This window comes from Phoenix dactylifera, chromosome 7 (assembly GCF_051530095.1).
Source record: "Phoenix dactylifera cultivar Ajwa chromosome 7, Ajwa_hap1_PhDact_Kaust_v1.1, whole genome shotgun sequence".
Taxonomy (NCBI): Eukaryota; Viridiplantae; Streptophyta; class Magnoliopsida; order Arecales; family Arecaceae; genus Phoenix; species Phoenix dactylifera.
Window position 1 is genome coordinate 27,035,135 of NC_143196.1, and position 18,843 is coordinate 27,053,977.

The 18,843-nt window shown below is 40.4% G+C and overlaps 1 protein-coding gene across 4 annotated transcripts; it reads left to right on the forward strand.

Annotated features, from left to right (window-relative positions):
• The first annotated feature begins 6,324 nt into the window (after positions 1 to 6,324).
• Positions 6,325 to 18,631, forward strand: LOC103722401 (Ubiquitin carboxyl-terminal hydrolase family protein). Of its 4 annotated transcripts, none has more exons than XM_089924375.1 (3): positions 6,325 to 7,782; positions 17,752 to 18,242; positions 18,323 to 18,631. In XM_089924375.1, the coding sequence occupies exon 1, from the start codon at positions 6,360 to 6,362 to the stop codon at positions 7,593 to 7,595; it is 1,236 nt and encodes a 411-aa protein (XP_089780501.1). In that variant the 5' UTR covers positions 6,325 to 6,359; the 3' UTR covers positions 7,596 to 7,782; positions 17,752 to 18,242; positions 18,323 to 18,631. The 4 variants fall into 4 exon arrangements, with proteins under 4 accessions (XP_089780501.1, XP_008811171.4, XP_088557537.2 ...); XM_008812949.6 differs by having other exon boundaries at positions 17,752 to 17,810; positions 18,016 to 18,631; XM_088701411.2 differs by having other exon boundaries at positions 17,752 to 18,631.
• Positions 18,632 to 18,843: the final 212 nt, after the last annotated feature.

Consider the following 18,843-nt stretch of genomic DNA (forward strand, 5'->3'; position numbering starts at 1 on the left):
CAGTTTAATATTTTTGTGTTAGTTGACAAATATAATCTTCAGTGCAAACTCCTTTAGTTATCCATATCTCCACTCTCCTAGGTTATAAAATTAGAGTATATTAAGATTATAATCATTATTATTTTGAAACATCAAAATGTTACTTTTTAATCAAGACTATTTTGTCTTATCTATTGAAAAGTAATTTGTTGGATATCTTCTTCTTCAAGTGGAAACCAAGCTTCAAAACTCTACGCAATATAAATTTGATGTAACATTGTAATGAACCGACCTTAGCTCGGTAGAGAGGAGGACAATAGTTGGTTTTAACTAGCAATCTTTAAGTCGTTGGTTTGAATCCAGCGGATCGAAAGTTTTAAAATTTTTATTTTTTTAAAAAATAAAAATAATAAAAAACTAATCAATTATTTACCAAAAAATAAGATTTTTTTTTATCTCTTTAATTTCATTTGAAAACAATCAAAATTTTTCGTCTTTACACTATAGAAAGCTCTTTCAAATAATTAACCATCAAAATTTTTCGTCTTTACACTATAGAGAGCTCTTTCAAATAATTAACCATTCTGTCAAGCCTGTTCAATAACTAGAATAAGATTACTTGCACACACTTTATTCCAACAATGCTCAACTCCTTCAAATCAGGCAAAATTTGTCAAATAATAGTCATATTTCGCTAATAAACCACAAATATTTTAGAGAATAAATTGAAAGTCACTCTCAATACCAATATTGTTCATTTATATATTAAAGGATCAATTTACCATCTTAACTATCTAAGTATTCACGATCTTAACTCGGTAGAGCAGAGAAATCTAGTTAGTTTCAACGAAATATCTTTAGGTTGCTGTTCCAAATTCAGCAGGTCGAAAATTATAAAATCTTTAAAATCATTTAAAACTAATTTAATTATTTTCATCAAATTTAGCAGATCGGAGATTTTGAAATCTTTGATTTTTAGAAAATCATTGACAATCAATCTAATTGTTTTCAACAAAAATTGATAAAAGATTTTATTTTACGTTTTTAATTTTGTTGAGAAACAATCAAAAACTTTCCAAGCCTTTGTTTCGTTACAAAATTATTTTTAAACTAATCTATTTTTTATCAAAAAATGGAGATAAATCTCAATTTTTCCTTTTAATTTCATTAAAAATAATTAAATTCCATTAACAAAATATAAGAAAATCAAGCGAGTTTTAGAGTATATTTTAGTAGCTTTTTGTCTTTTTGAATTTATGTAGATAAGCTAAACAACTTAACTCTATACAACTCTTTCAAATGATTAAACATTTTATCAAGCCCCATCAATAATTAGAATAAGATTACTTGGAGAAACTTTATTCCAGCAGCAGTCAACTCCTTTTAACCATACAAAATTGGTCAATTGATAATCAGATTTGCCAATAAACCACCAATAATTATTGGGGCCGCCTTTTGTATCTTCATACATCTACGATGTTGTTCTAAAGATGCATTGTGGAAGCTAGGCAGTTTTTAAAACTCTTTCAAGTCGATGATAGGATCTATTGGAAGTGTTCTAAAAACAATTTTGTAAGAATGTTTTGTCAAGACATGTGCCAATATGGATTTGAATCTTGATGAAAACAAGGGCACAAATTAGGGGGAATGCAGACATTTTTGCCTATAAAGTAGGGGTGGCAATCGGGTCGGGTCAGGCATAAACAGGTCGGGTCAAATACAGGTCGGGTCAGAAAACTATAAATCTGAACCCGACCTGTTTATTAAACGGGTCAGGAATTGCAAACCTGAACCTGACCTGTTTATTAAACAGGTAACCCGACCCGACCCGTTTAACCTGTTTAATAAACAGGTAATCTGTTTACCCAACCCGACCCGACCTGTTTAACCTGTTTGCCCAACCTGACCCGTTTAACCTGTTTAGACCTGTTTAATTTGTCCAACCCAACCTGTTTAATCTGCCCAACCCGACCTGTTTAGACCTGTTTAGACCCGTTTAACCTGTTTAGACCTGTTTAATCCGTTTAATCCGTTTAATCTGTTTAACCCGTTTAACCTGTTTAGACCTGTTTAACCTACCCAACAGTTAAACGGGTTAAACGGTTTAAACGGGTCAGACATCTAAAACCCGTATCCGACCCAATTAATAAACAGGTTAAACGGGTCGACCTGTTTACGACTCGAACCTGTTTAGGCCAAACCCAAACCTGTTTATGGCGGGTCGAACACGGGTCGGATTGGCGGGTCGGGTCATATTTTGCCACCCCTACTATAAAGGCCCAGCTGCTTGCATTGATTTCATTTTTGTAAAAGATGAGAAGGACAAGGGTAGCAATGGCTCTTTGAAACATCATGGCAACTCATCTTACGAAGAATTTATTTATCGAGAAGTAAACAATACTGCAGACTAGATGTCTTCCTTTGTTTTTCCTTCATTGTGGACCATTCTGGTGCCATGATTTGGATGAATGACATTATATTGGAGATGTATTCGTACTAGAGTCATGTGAGCCATCCATCTCATCAAAGAAAAAAAAAAAATCTAGCTCTTGAATTATGGATATGATTGCCAATCTACCATATATGGGCATACCTTGTTTGATCACATGCTATGTAGAACTGCCACCATACTTACCTCCATGCCTGATTATTATTGCTTTCTATCACTACCCATACTCCCATGTATAGCCACCATTATCTGACATATTTTACGTTGTACACATTCCATCTGCAGCTAATTTGTGCTGTATAAATTAGGATCTTCCCAAAAGAACTAATCAAACAAATTCTTTCCAAAAAACTTTTTCTCTCTCATGGTATCATTACCATCAAAACTTCAACAATCTAAAATTCTTCCTAAACAAACACATGTTGTCCAAAATCCATCATCTCTTCTCAAAACCTTTATTCATGGAGTCTGCATCCAACATCACTCAAACTTCAACCTCATGGGTGGTGCTTCCATTAGCAACATCTCTAACTATGTCAAACTTGTAGGGCCAAACTACTTATATATGGTGCGATCAACTTGAGTCCATCCTCATTAGCATAGGCTTGATGGGCTTTGTTGATGGTTCCAAGCTGGCCCCTCCCAAGGTCATTGCCACATTCACCTTTGGACAATAACCACAACTGAACCCTGCCTACCAACATTGGAGGGAGCTTGATCACATTGTATAAATTTGCATCAATGCTACTCTTTCTGAAAGTTTGGTGCAAAAGAGGTTTGCAACTAGAGCTGATCATGGGTCGGACTTGGGCATAGAAAAAATCAAACTTAAATAGGCCAACCCGAAATCCGATTGAAAATGAATAGGGTTAGGCCCGAAGATTGGTCTGTGATCAGCTCTATTTGCAATACCTCAGCTCAACTATTTCAACAACAGTCTATGATTTTAAAACCAAATCTTCTATATGACCTCCAACACATCAAGACTGCCAAATTCACTTGCTGCAATGGATGAGAGGTTAAAAAATTCTGATCTTGTTAGGTCTCAGATAAGATCCATTTATTACATCCATAGAAAGTTAAATAGAGAGCCTCCAATTCTCAATAGCTCTTATTCTAGAGGCAACAACGATAACAACAACCGGCGAGGTCGTCTACATGAGCAGACACGGCCACAAGTATCACTTGACTTTCCTTTCTATATCCCTCAGCAACCTATCTCCACTCCTGGACAGCCACAACAATATAACAGACGAATATTATTACTGCTACCTCTCAATCGCTGGACTGCATCCATGCCTTACTTTGTTGATAGCCAATGGATTCCCCACTCATGTGCCGCCTCTCACATGAGTTTTGATCCTAATACTCTACATCAATCTTAGCTATATTCGGGTTCGGATCAAGTTTGTGTTGGAGATGGTAAGGGTCTTCCCATTTCTCATGTTGATTCCTCATCTACTGCAAAATCTACTTTGGCTCTTCATGATGGATGTTATAGTTGTTCCTCATATTCTATTTTAAAACTCGCTAGTGATAACTAATGCTGTGTTGAATTCTCTCCATGGGGTTTCTCTATCAAGTATCTCGAATGGGAACCATGAGGACCCATGAGTTTGTATGTAGTTCTATATTAGTTATGTACCGGATAGATCTTGGGTAATTATATAAAGTCAAGAAATTAAAATAATACATTCTAGCTAATCTTTTTGGATAAAATCTTGAATTGTTATAAATAGTATATATCAGAGCAGATCCGGTCCATAGTCTATATGGACTAGAAGATACTTCAGCATGAATCTACTAGGACTGATTACAAGCCGATCGTGGTATTTTGCAATTAGATTTGTAATACTTATAAATGGATTTATATAGATTTGGATCCTTAGCACGGCGAGGTTACTAGAACTTAAATAGGAAGGAGTTTGTGAGAACTTATGAGGGTATGTTTAGTTTCATATCAGTTAGGCGTTAGGTATATTTTGGATATTTATACAGGACCAATGAACTCAAATAATATCTTTTGGCTAGCCTTTCTGAATTAGGTCCTAAATTATTACAAAAACACTGCTACTGTCCAGACCAGCTAAAGAGGATATTTGCTCTCTTTCTATTTCTTCTAACAAATCATCACATCAGCTAGCTCTCTTTAGCACCCAAGTCTCAGCTACCGCATGGCATCATCATTTTGGACATCTCGGCTTTCATTTACCATCTTCTATAAAATCTAGTGAGTGGCACAAGCATGGTAGGTCAAATATTAGTTTTAGAGCTACTTAGCATAAGATTAAACTAGTTAAGCAATAATCTAAACTACTAAGGAAGCATAAAATAAAATTTAAAACCTAAAAGCTAAGAAAACTAAGGAACTAACTAATTAGGGATAAGTAGTATCTTCCCATCTTACAATTGGAAGGGCTCTATCATCACCAAGTACTTAACTGAGCAACACCATTGTAGCATGTTGCAACTAAGGACTCTATCATCTGGCTTGCTGCCAATTCCCAGAATTTACCAAGCTAGATGAATACAGAGGATATATAGGGTGTGTTTATAGACTTTAGGAGCTCTATAAGGGATTAGGACAACCGGGTATCCTTAGTGTCCAAGTTAAACATGAAAATAAACTCCTAATACATCATTATTAAGCAAACTTATCCAAATAAGGCTTCCTGAAGAAAAACTTTTCTTACATTAACCTAACAGCCGTCAGAATAGTACATATGGTAGCTATTTTGTTGCCGCAATAGGTTGTGAAAATTCTACCTTGGTCAACTCAGGGTCTTTGGTTTTCTCGGACGATGTGCAGGCACGGCCGTTTTTTCTTCGGACAGTATCTTGGCTTCCATCGAATGACATGGAGTCAGACTAAGACTTGAAGTTTTAGTGGCTTTCTAGAAGGCTTTGCTGACCCTCTTTCTTCTGACGATGGACTTCATACCATTGGAATGGCAGATGTTCTGCCAAATCAATGTTGCTTGGCTTCCGGTCGGGCTTGACTTTTTTGTTTTTGTCCTTTGACTTTTTATTTGATATCGATACAGTTTGTGAAATTTATTGAATAGCCAAAAGTAGAAAGTTACTGTTTCATGCTTTCATTAATGAAATTTCTACTGCACCACCCTATCTTGTTCATTGTGATGTGTTGGGGCCGCCCAAGTTGCCTCTGTTTCTATATGGCTTTTGTAGATACACATGGTTCTATCCATTGCAGTCAAAATATGAAGATCTCATTTGCTTTCATCTCTTCAAAAATATAGCAGGAAATTTATTTTCCACCATTATTATTTGCTCTTATTTTCCACAACTTTAATCTTGATCATTGCCCTCATGAAAAATATTAGATAGCAAGATTATATTCATTGCCACCGGCGGCAGCCAAATCAAAAACTTCTATTGGCAATTATCGTCCAAGCCACTCGGTAAAATGACTACATAAAATCGCCACTTATTATCAAGCAAGCCACCCATCAATTTATTTAAACATAGTTTTTTACATAACAGCAAATCGCTGAGCCACTAATCTCTAATCAACAATCTTTTTCTTTAAGGATCTATTTAGATAATTCTATTGGATCTTTGGATAATCCTAGTGGATTCTTAGCGTTAGCATTGGAAACAGGATTTTTGGTATTATATAATATGAGGTCTAGCCTTGTCTATGTCAGCTAATCCCATTCGAATCTATATTCCTATAGGATGGAATAATAATAATAATAATTTTTTTTATTCCTATAAAATTTGGGCCGGCCCATTCTGAAAAAATGATTGCCCAGGTAATCCAAATAGATTTGGATTGCCCAGGTTATCCAAACGGGCCTAAATGGGATAAAATGACCCTGCAGTATCAACACCACCCATAAAGCAGTAATCTTATATCATAACGACTCGAACCTCAATCGTAAAGCCTCTCCCTCTCCCAAGCGAGCTCATGGCATGGCGCCGCTTCGCCACCGCCAACCTCTCCTCCCTCCTCTCCCCAAAACCTAACCCCAACCGCAACCTCCCCTCCGGCGCCGCCTCCGCCGCCCCCTCCGCTCCCTCCGCCGCTGACGTCCTCCCCTTCCTCAACTGCCGGCAGCGGAAGAAGCTCCGGAAGAAGCTGCAGAGCCCCCGCGTGCGGCCCATCCAGCACGACGCCGGCCGCCGCGTCCCCCACTTCGAGACCATCCTCCACGGCGAAGCCCACCTCCGCTTCATCACCCGCACCAAGTCCTTCCTCGCCGGCCTCCCCGGCCGTGGCCTCCCCCTCGCCGACGCCGGCAAGCTCCACCGCGAGCTTGGCTTCCCTCGCGGCCGCAAGGTCTCCCGCTTCGCCGCCCGTCACCCCCTCCTCCTCCACCTCCCCCGCCTCCCCCCCGACTCCAAGCCCTACCTCGCCTTCACCCCCCTCATGGATTCCCTCCTCGAAGAGGAGCGCGCCCTCATGGACGCCATGGAGCCCCAGCGCGTCACAACTGTCCGCAAGCTTCTCATGATCTCCGCCGGCCGCCGGATCCCCCTCGCCAAGCTCCATCACTGCCGCCTCCTATTTGGCCTCCCCGACGACTTCCGCGATCGGGTCCGCAAGTACCCGGACTTCTTCCGCATCGCCGTCGACCCCGACGGCCGCCATGTGCTCGAGCTCGTGGAGTGGGATCCGGCGCTTGCCGTCAGTACCCTGGAGCGCGACTTTGTCCCCGATGAGGCCCGGGTTCTGAGGACCTTCAAATTTACCATTCCCCATGGAAAGTCCTTACCTCTGGAGGAGGATGACGAGAGAACGTTGAACTCTCTGACTACTCTCCCCTTGGTGTCGCCATATTCTGATGGGTCGGAGCTGAAGCCATGGTCGCTGGAGGCAGAGAAATACCGGGTAGGCGTGATTCATGAATTCCTGAGCTTGACATTGGAGAAGAGGGCTTGGATTCACCATCTTGTGGAGTTCAAGGAAGAGTTTAGCCTCACAAAGCATACGTACCAGATGCTTTTGAAGCAGCCCCGGGCATTTTATCTTGCAGGCACTGCAATGAACTGGGCTGTATTCTTGAAGGATGCTTATAAGGATGATGGGAGTTTGATCGAGAAGGACCCGCAGGTGGTGTTCAATGAGAAATTGCATAGATATGCATGCATGACAGAATCCGAAGGAGGCGAGGCAATTGTTGAAAAAAGGATTAATGGCTGATAGTGCCTATTTTATATATTAATGTAGATTGATTTGAGAAGGGAACATCATTGGCAATGAAGGCAGCAGGGCAGGCTGGGTCTATTTGATTGCTGCTGGAACTGGCATCTTGCATGAGATTGGGGCTTTGAGGCAACTTCCTCCATTTTAGGGGTATTTGAGTAATTCAGTTACAGGCTATTGACTGGTAACTTCTTGTTCTCATTGACATATTATTTTTTCTTTGTTGAACTTACACATCACTGATTCACTTTTCTTGCTTTATTTTGGTTTGTCGCTAACATCTTAGTAATGTGTAATTCTTTCAATCAAATCAATTAATTGTTCCAATACTTAAGCTAAGCCTTCATTTTTTTTCAAATAACATTGTACCTGTTAACATAACATAAGATTATGATAGGATAAAAACAAATTACATAGATTACCAAAATAACAAAGATAAACTATATAGTGTAATTCTATAATAAGCCTATAATGGCAGCATGTAGATATTATTCTAGAATAGAAGGCAAATAATTCAACCTGTGTTAATAAGACTTATGACTTTTGTGGCTCAGTTTTGCCATTCTTGCAGTACAATCCATGACTGTTATTTCATAGATGGTGCGTAGTTCATCTCCTTATGTTTAGTAAAATCTTTTTGCAGGAAATATATCAATATTCAGTCTTGTTTTGTAATAGATTAAAAATTATTGATATATATTTGTAGATATATTGTTGTATATGATGATGTTCATTATGTCTATTTTTTAATGTTTGGCACCTTATAGCATTATCTGGTATTGGTACCTATTCATGCATCTCAACTTAGGATTATAGCTTTATGATGTGTGTTGACATGGATGAGTTAAGTGAGAAAACAAAGCAAGTTGGCCTTAGAGGCATCCAAATTGTGGACTGTCATACTTGGTAAATCTTATTGGAATCTAACTTATGACCAAATGTATAATATATTTTTATCGGATTATGCTCTGAAATGGAGCAAAAGACAAAAGGAGTGCAAATTAATTCATTGTGATTTAGTTGGAGTCATGGTAGCAATATCTACGGCAATGTGCAAAAGAAAGCTAAGAACAGTCCAAGACTGGTCTCATGAATAGAAAACTAGAAATGCACCCTTGGAGACAATGTAGCACTTAAAGAAAAGAATCCTACAATTAAGCTTAAAAGAGGTAAATGTTTCCTTCTTTCTTGTTGGGTAGGGAAGTAGGTGCTATGACAACAAAAGAGAGAGTCCACTTCTGGTGTAAGCTGACTAGTATTCAATTGCATGTTTGGAACTTGAGAACTTTTAAAATCTTGTCAGCCTCTTAGGACTCCAAAAGAAGTGGATTTTGATAGTCCTAATTCGCTGAAACATGGAGTAATGTTATATTGGAGAATATGAAGGATATTCTTGTAGAAGTAGTTTCTATACAAGTCTTTGTGTTAATAAGTGGGTTATCAAAAGATCCATGCTTGTCAGAGGATGAGGATTTGGCATTGGTAATGGTGAAGCTAGGATCTTGCAAGGGAAGGAGTGATGGACTTGATTCGAGTAGTTCTACTGGGTGGCTCAGAGATGAGATGATGAAATCAGATGTTTGATGTCAGAGAGTAATAAGCATATCTATGATTTTGACCTTTTCAAGACTTGCAATTTGAGTTTGTAATACTGGTTGCTTGAATGTATATGTTCTGAGATGTTTAAGGCATTCAAAGTATAGGATTTCCATCCTTTTTAGCATGCATTGTGGAAGGTGTAACTAATGAGTGATTCTCCTCAACTAGGATTGGGTTTGGGTGGAATTTTTTTGGCAAGCTAGGTCAATAATTCATAAAGTACCAGTAAGGACTATGTGCATTTTCATTTTGATTCAAGTATATAGAGTGAAAGAGTTGAATGATAGTTGCATTGGGAAACATTTGATAGAAAGCTATTATAGGTTAGATGATAATGATGCAAGTTCTCTTAATGTGACTTGGGCTACTTGAGGGAGTGAATTAAGGTTATAAAGATTATTGAATTAAGTGAGTTAACTAAGGTTTTAAAGGGCACCGAAGCTTTATTTTCAAGTATTCTAAATGTAGTCTGTTTTAGTAGAATGTCCTTTTGGTATGGATACTAACAAGGTTTGCTGTCTCAATACCAGATATTGTATCGATACCATGCTGTTACAATATTGATACGCTCAGTACGGGAGTCGGTTCGGCATACCAAGACTCGGTATGCATCTTGGTTTGGTATTGGTATGGTGCAGTATGTCCGGTATGAGATGGTACGCACCGTTATGGCGAACCATGGATACTGGAATGTTGATTGGTTGGTTCTTGCAACTAGGATGTTGAATATGGCCTTGCATTGAAAAGGCAAAGATCCTAACAATTAGGGTGGACCGAGATTGATCAAACCATAGATTTTTCTTGAGAGCCTCATTTTTATAATTTTCTTGGTGGAAATAGAACTTCATAAATTCATTGTCCTATGCTATAGTTCTCACCTATTTATTAAGTCTCAATTGGGAGATAATGCTATTATAATAGAGAACCTTCTCACTTTCTGTCAAAAGACCCCATACCTTTTGTTTCTCTGCCTACTTACTTCTATCTCTTCATCTCATCCTCTCTTTAGCCTCTAATCCAACTTTCCATCTTGTTGCTTTTCTACAATCCATGCATATATGCCTTCATATGTCTATGCATCTATAAGTGTGGCTGTGGCTTGGATCAGATTGTCTCTTTAACCTTGGGCATGTAGGATGAGGCAGTCTTGCCATGTATTTTTTGTCTTCAAAGAGTTGTGGATATCTCAAGTTTTTTGCATTTAACCCTTTTCTCTTTTTCCTCCTTGCTTCATCTATTGTTTCACTTATATGGTATTTAGAAACCTTTGCCTTTTTCATTTTTGAAATAGATTATGTTTGCTTTTATGCTGGCAAAGTAGGTCAGGTTTGTTGTTAGTACTGGTTGGTAATGGGTGTGACTACTACTAGTGAAAAGTTTAAAATGACAATAACAATATTACTATTAAAAAAAAGAAATTGACAATGACAATAATGATTTAGATGTCAAAATGGAAGATAGTGTGAAGTGTACTTTTCTCATGCTTCCAACTCGAATGCATGAGCCAAGGCACATGACAAATAACTGCATATCCCATAGTGCTAGGTTCTAAAAGACGTGCAAGGTGTAATACTTGGAATTCATAATCCTACAACAATATCCACAAAAAGAAATATTCTACTCAAATTCCACATGACAAACAATTGTCAGGCTCAAAGCATCCATTAACCACACTATTAAAAAAAACCAACTACTAACTAGAATCCAATCCAACAAATCTCCAAAACTAAGGAAATCCACTAATACGAAATTTTGAAAACATATATTTCTCAAAGTTGCTGACAGCCACAACATACTAAGTTATAGCACAACTAAGGCTAACAAGAACTAAGACAATAGTTCCAAACCAAAGGGCACGTTTGGTAGTGCTTTAAAAAAGTGCTTTTGTGATTAATGCACAAAGCACTTCCAAAGGACAATGTGTTTGGCAACATTTTACGAAAAGTGCTGCTGTAGTTGGACCTTTCTTTTGCACTACTATGGATAGTAAAATAATAGGAAAGATTGGATTCAACTATTGACTACTTCTAGCAGAAATAAAAACGCTTTTTAGGAGGAGCTAGAAAACCTTGCTTCTGGCTTCTTCTCTTTTTATAAAACAGAAGCAACACCAAACATAGTCTGAGCCTTCCATGCTCACTACCTGTAACCAGTAGCCAATTCTTGGTGTTTTCAAAAGAAAAACGAAAACATGGAAAAGTGAGCTAATTAGCCCAATAAGTTACCATTAACACCACTAGAGGGATCAAGCCTAAGTAAAATAGATAAATAAATAAATAATAGTAAGTTCATGAAAATATTGGAAGTAAATTATGAAACATAGAGCAATTACAATCTCACTTTGTAAGCAATCAGAAATTTTAAAAATTCAACAAGTGATAACTTGTAAAAGAGGTGGAACAATTAAACTACGATAAAAAAAATAATTGTTGAACATTTTCAATGAGTTTTCTGAAAATTTAGCTATACAATTTATTCACTCTCTGTGTCTTTATGACTATGGCCACAATTAGCCCCATGAGATGGCCTGAAACCACATTTGGCCATCTGGTATTGGCTTGAAATCACATTTGGTCCTATGATGGAGGCATGGAAGAAACTAGTTTTTGAGTATAATAATACCAACGATTAGCACAACCACATTTTGCCCTGTTACAAGGCTTGAAAGAAAATAGTCTTTGAGTACAACAATGGAAATGATGAGCCTACTAGCTAGGCGGGATCATAGTCAAACTGAGAAAGTTCAGACAAGTCATAATTTTGTTTTCGGTATCATTCTCAAAGGTTCACCAATGTCCAAAACCCAGTTAAGATTTAGAATTTCCAAAGTAATTCGCATAAACAAAGCTCCCAAAATGTAAATAATCCTTTCATTTTCAAATTGACACAAATTCCTAAAATAACAGGTTTCCATCTCAATAAATGTTAAGAGCCTTGTTGCTCCTCCGTACTTCATCCAAGTTATAAAAATATTGTATTTATAAAAAACATAAACTATTTATTTTCATAATATAAGTTTTTAATGTGTAACCATAAAATCAAGCTTTCAAGGGGATACAATTAGCTAATTTTGCAATACAAACTATTTAAAAGCTAAGCACATGATACCATGTTTTCAATGTAATGAATCCATCTAATGTCATTTCGAATAAATAATTATATAAAATTTAATTTTCAACCTATTATAAGTGATAGAGGTAACTTACCTAATCACGAGTAATTATAAGTAGATCCTTCCAACAAGGAGCAACGACTACACTATCACAACCTTAGACAACATGATCATGACATTTATTTAGATTCATATGACTACTCAAAAGCTCGATCCTAGGTCTAAAACATAGATCTTCCCCCATAGGGGGCTGCATAACCTTTCTTTCATGGCTAAACCACAAAGCCTAAACAATTAAGAAGCCCTCTAGGTGCACTACAACTTAGGGCTGAAAATCCACAAGAACAACCACCAAATGGTGGCTCTAGGCAAGGGAAAACTACTACTTGGTAGCCTGGGGATGAAGCTTAATATTGCTATATGTCCCATAAAACACAAGAAAACCCCTAAATAAATTTATTTAAAGTAGTAAGACTATTGCATTGCTGATATTCATGGAGAAATAATTGCAATAATCATAAAATGGGAACATCTAGGATCTATCATTTGAAGAATTCTATTATACATGAGCCTTACCCTGACATGCATGATCAATCTATATAGATTTCAAATGCACATAGGACTCCAAAATTATAGGGTGAGGTATTTAACTAAATGCAATCACCTGATGATTCATGCCTTCTATCCTCCTCTTATTCCTTGAGATGAGAAGCCCTAGCCTCTAGCCTTGAGAGAAAACAAGATGGGAAGGAGAATATTAGCCGGTTTGCTCGTAACAATAGAAGTACATATGAGAGATAGCAAGCAATAGAAGGAGAGATCGAGTGAGAGATGAGAGAGAAGAGAAGAAAGAGTTGCCTATCCTGAGAGGATGCGAGAGAGTGCAGCAAGAAGAGGGCTTGACATGAGAGAAAAAGGGAGAGAGATTCTCAACATAAGGAAGAGTGTGTGAGTGGGAGGAAGACAAGAGGGACGAGCATACTGGACAGAGAGCATGGGCATGTAAGAGAGGTAGGAGAAAGAGAGAGGGAGCATGGGGCATGCAAGAGAGAGATACAAGAGAGAGAGAGAGAGAGAGCATCGGTGGTAAGAGTGAGAAAAAGGGGGTGTGTGTTTGGAGGCAGAGAGAGAGAGAGACAAAGAGGGGTGCAGGCATGTTGTGCAGAGAGAGGCATCGGGGCTTACACACCATAGAGCGCTCCCCTTTCCCTCCAAACCGAGTGATATTCAATTCACCCAGTCAAGTAGAGCTGGATCTCCTCAGTTATTTTTCTTAAGGGTATTATAACTTCTCATCCTACAATTAGTGCTCAGTTTCTCAAATTGGAAGATGCTTGATTCTTCTGTAATTACTTGTTATTAAAAGGAATTGCTTGGAATAATTTAAAACCCCATCTGCAACACCTTTACAAGCTTTCTTGCAGATTTACGTTCAAAATTGTGATATCAGAATTTTGCTGCTTTTCCAGGCGAGCAACCTTCTTACCTTTTCCTATTGAACCTAGTGAAACGAAGCCACCACTCTGGTTTGCTTCCAAGTTCGAAACTTGAAGGTTTTTTATGTTATAACAGTAGCGTCCTTACGAGATCCCACTGTAGAAGGCTTTATAGATGCAATAAACCACCAGATATTTTAAGAAATACTAATCACAACCTCCTATGCTTCCATCTTTTCGATCACTCTACAATTAAGAGCAATTTCAGCAACCAGTCTGCATCCCATTGAACATCTCAGTTTTAGATTTTGGCTTTGTTCACCAATTAAACCACCAGATCATGCTACGCTAGTTATCTTTGGGCGATTCAGAATTTAGAGAGTGAATGACATATATTGACATTTGGCAAGATTTTGTCTTCGTACACCTAAGCGATCTTTCAAACAAATGAGCTTCTTTTCCTCTGAAGAATGGGGTATTTAGGCACAGTATTGATAATCGAAAGGCAGCCGTTGTGCATGGGTCTTAGGTCATCCTTAATGGAGTCTATTTATTTGTATACTGGAATTGAATGTGAAGGTATGCTAACAACTGATCATCCTGGATGCTTAATCTCATAATGGAAAATTTTAGTCAAAATTCAAACCTCTCAAGGAATAGAGGATATCAGTTTTGATGCAGCTAGTTTCATTCTGGTAAAAATTTGTCTTGACAATAACCAACCTAATACTAGGGTTGCAAGCTAGTGAGATTGGAGACGTTGTGTATGATCTAAGCTTGATCCACTTAAACTCAGATTTGGATTGTCACGCCCCCGCCTGCGCGAGGCACGTGAGCCACCCAGTGCCCACGTGGGGGCCACATGAGGGGGAAACACGGGGCTCCCCTGCCAGATATTGTCCGGTTCTGGAGCTTCACGCAAGCGTCCTTCACCCCTCCCCGGTTTTGTTTTCCACCCAAAACGCGTCTGCAGGATTTGGAGACACCCGCCTCATATGCCCAGGCTTTGGAACGAGTCTTTCCGATGTGGGACTATTGGGTCTCACACCCTTCCCACCATCGGACAAGAGTCGTCCTCGGCTCTGATACCAAATGTCACGCCCCCGCCTCTGCGAGGCACGTGAGGCACCTAGTGCCCACGTGGGAGCCACATGAGGGGGGAACACGGGGCTCCCCTGCCAGATATTGTCCGGTTCTGGGGCTTCACGCAAGCGTCCTTCACCCCTCCCCGGTTTTGTTTTCCACCCAAAACGCGTCTGCAGGATTTGGAGACACCCGCCTCATATGCCCAGGCTCTGAAACGAGTCTTTCCGATGTGGGACTATTGGGCCTCACACCCTTCCCACCATCGGACAAGAGCCGTCTTCGGCTCTGATACCAAATGTCACGCCTCCGCCTCTGCGCGAAGCACGTGAGGCACCTAGTGCCCACGTGGGGGCCACATGAGGGGGGAACACGGGGCTCCCCTGCCAGATATTGTCCGGTTCTGAATTCAAGGAAAGACTCGTTTAATATCAGAGCCACATCGGAAATATTCTATAACAATATTCTCCTTTGACAAAGGAGAATATCTGAATTCAAGTATTTTCCTTGATATTGTCCGGTTTGACAATATCATTCTCCTTTGGAACGAGTCTTTCCGATGATGGGGAAATGCCTCACGTGCTTCGCGCAGAGGCGGAGGCGTGACATTTGGTATCAGAGCCGAGGACGGCTCTTGTCCGATGGTGGGAAGGGTGTGAGGCCCAATAGTCCCACATCGGAAAGACTCGTTCCAGAGCCTGGGCATATGAGGCGGGTGTCTCCAAATCCTGCAGACGCGTTTTGGGTGGAAAATAAAACCGGGGAGGGGTGAAGGACGCTTGCGTGAAGCCCCAGAACCGGACAATATCTGGCAGGGGAGCCCCGTGTTCCCCCCTCATGTGGCTCCCACGTGGGCACTAGGTGCCTCACGTGCCTCGCAGAGGCGGGGGCGTGACATTTGGTATCAGAGCCGAGGACGGCTCTTGTCCGATGGTGGGAAGGGTGTGAGGCCCAATAGTCCCACATCGGAAAGACTCGTTCCAGAGCCTGGGCATATGAGGCGGGTGTCTCCAAATCCTGCAGACGCGTTTTGGGTGGAAAACAAAACCGGGGAGGGGTGAAGGACGCTTGCGTGAAGCCCCAGAACCGGACAATATCTGGCAGGGGAGCCCCGTGTTCCCCCCTCATGTGGCCCCCACGTGGGCACTAGGTGCCTCACGTGCCTCGCAGAGGCGGGGGCGTGACATTTTGGTGTGAGACCCAATAGTCCCACATCGGAAAGACTCGTTCCAAAGCCTGGGCATATGAGGCGGGTGTCTCCAAATCCTGCAGACGCGTTTTGGGTGGAAAACAAAACCGGGGAGGGGTGAAGGACGCTTGCGTGAAGCTCCAGAACCGGACAATATCTGGCAGGGGAGCCCCGTGTTTCCCCCTCATGTGGCCCCCACGTGGGCACTGGGTGGCTCACGTGCCTCGCGCAGGCGGGGGCGTGACATTTGGTATCAGAGCCGAGGACGGCTCTTGTCCGATGGTGGGAAGGGTGTGAGGCCCAATAGTCCCACATCGGAAAGACTCGTTCCAGAGCCTGGGCATATGAGGCGGGTGTCTCCAAATCCTGCAGACGCGTTTTGGGTGGAAAATAAAACCGGGGAGGGGTGAAGGACGCTTGCGTGAAGCCCCAGAACCGGACAATATCTGGCAGGGGAGCCCCGTGTTCCCCCCTCATGTGGCTCCCACGTGGGCACTAGGTGCCTCACGTGCCTCGCAGAGGCGGGGGCGTGACATTTGGTATCAGAGCCGAGGACGACTCTTGTCCGATGGTGGGAAGGGTGTGAGACCCAATAGTCCCACATCGGAAAGACTCGTTCCAAAGCCTGGGCATATGAGGCGGGTGTCTCCAAATCCTGCAGACGCGTTTTGGGTGGAAAACAAAACCGGGGAGGGGTGAAGGACGCTTGCGTGAAGCTCCAGAACCGGACAATATCTGGCAGGGGAGCCCCGTGTTTCCCCCTCATGTGGCCCCCACGTGGGCACTGGGTGGCTCACGTGCCTCGCGCAGGCGGGGGCGTGACATGGATGGATAAGATTTAAGGTTTATTTTATTGATCCATCAGGTCTTTAGCTCAAATCAGAAAATAGACAACCACAACATTAACCATAGGAAATTGGTGTAATTGGATTACTTTTTATCATAAATGTATCTCGTAAAAAGATAACATTTATAACAAGATATATGCTTTCTTAACAACCTGTCCACATACTAACAATCACATGTTGTTACTATTGAGAACCCGAATAGTTGATTTACTACATTAAGTTATTCCTAAAAGCACCTTACTTTCTTAAATTCAAGGAGGGTCTGGATGGTGCAGAAAAAAAAAATATTGTATTTGTTTTAGATTGGTTTTGCTTGGCATCAATCCATATCTGAATTGAGAAATAAGTTTTTTTTATCCAAGCATGATACAAATTACCATGGCTCAGATAGGACCCCTGTATTTTTGAGTTGGTTTAAATCAACAATGGGTCAATTGGATCCACTTGCAGCTGTAATCAATATGTTTAGAATTCAACCATTTGTTTTGCAAGTAATTTCCATGAGTTATTTGATGATGTGTGCTCCAATCAGTAAGTTTTCCGGTGCTTTTTTTTATCAACATGACCTTTAGAAAAAAAATCATTTTCTTTTCTCATAAACGAGAAAATGCATGGAAAATTCTTAGGGAATAATGGATAAGAATCTAATAAACCATGCAGTCTATTGATAGCCAGAGGTTAATATTTAAGATTCCTTATATCTTTTATGCATTTTCATAGGTTTGTATATGTCATTGAGAGCTTCTGCTTTTTGTTTTTTAGGATATTTCCTTACCTCTTCCCATCTTCTGTTTCCTGTGTGACACCTTACATCCCTTTTTGAAAGTGATAAGTAACATGTAACTTATTTTTTCCTCAAGTAATTAATTTCTTTTAAATCATGTAGGCAACAAGAAAGCGACCAGCAACTACAAACAATTTGTACAACTACCCTAATTAAAGCAAGTAATGCCAGAAGTCTCTGATTCCCGTTTCTTTGTTTCATTTGCAAGTCTACAATGTCTGCTCTCACCTTTGTGCAGGAATAGGTGAAGCAGCATGTTCTCCATGTTGCATCCCTAATACCTACTAATCGATATCTACAGTCAATTTTATCTCTCATATATGATTTCTTTTCTTCTGAACCGAGTGTTTGATGCTTGTCTTGCAGAGTATGGCACAAGTGTTGGTGCTTGCCCTTCAAGCTGTGTATTGATTTTTCTGCTCGTCACCTTTTCTGGTCCTGCACTTGTTCATAGCTCTCAAACCCTTGTTTGCCTGTCTCGCCAGCCTCCTCTGATAAATCGGACCTGCTATCCTCAAAGTTTGGCCCCCTGCAATGCTGCTAGTTGCCACCTTCCTTGGCCTCATTTTTTTTTTATGGCGCTATTTTTTCAGGTAAACAAGCTGTGGGAGGTCGAGACAGCTTTCTACAACCAATTGACCCCAACTTTGCTCTGCTTTGGATTGCCTGACAGGTTGAGGTCCAATGGAGGGTTGTGGCCAATGAGCTGTAAGAGGGCCTTGCCTGTGGTTAAATTATTAAAGCTTAGGTCAAGAACTGAAATCTTTTGAAGCTTATGAAGCCCCTGTAGACTGCCGATTTTATTTCCAACAAGATATAGCTGTCAGATGAGAAAGCGGTTTGACAGTCCTGAAGAAGTCATTGGACAATTATTTTCAGTTCAGTTACTGATGATTGGTTGTTAAATCTGTGTCCAAGAAAGCACTTGGCTTAAAGATTATATGCATCAAAAGAAATTAAGAAGGCAGCAAAATTTACTGTACATCCAGTGCCTACCATGATTGCTATCATGACTGATTTGGGAGATGGGATTATAAATTAGATCACGATTGCAAACTCGTGTCAGGTTTCCGACCTCCTCGATCACTTTGATCTTGTTCCTGGGCAAATCAAGGATGTGAAGGCCTGTAGGTAGAGAAATTGGAGGAATATGTGCTGCAGTAGCAACAAACACCAGTGGGAGGCTACAATCTT

Bases quoted from the DNA above. Each gene is read 5' to 3' on its own strand.
- LOC103722401 (XM_088701411.2), top strand. From the start codon at position 6,360: ATGGCATGGCGCCGCTTCGCCACCGCCAACCTCTCCTCCCTCCTCTCC.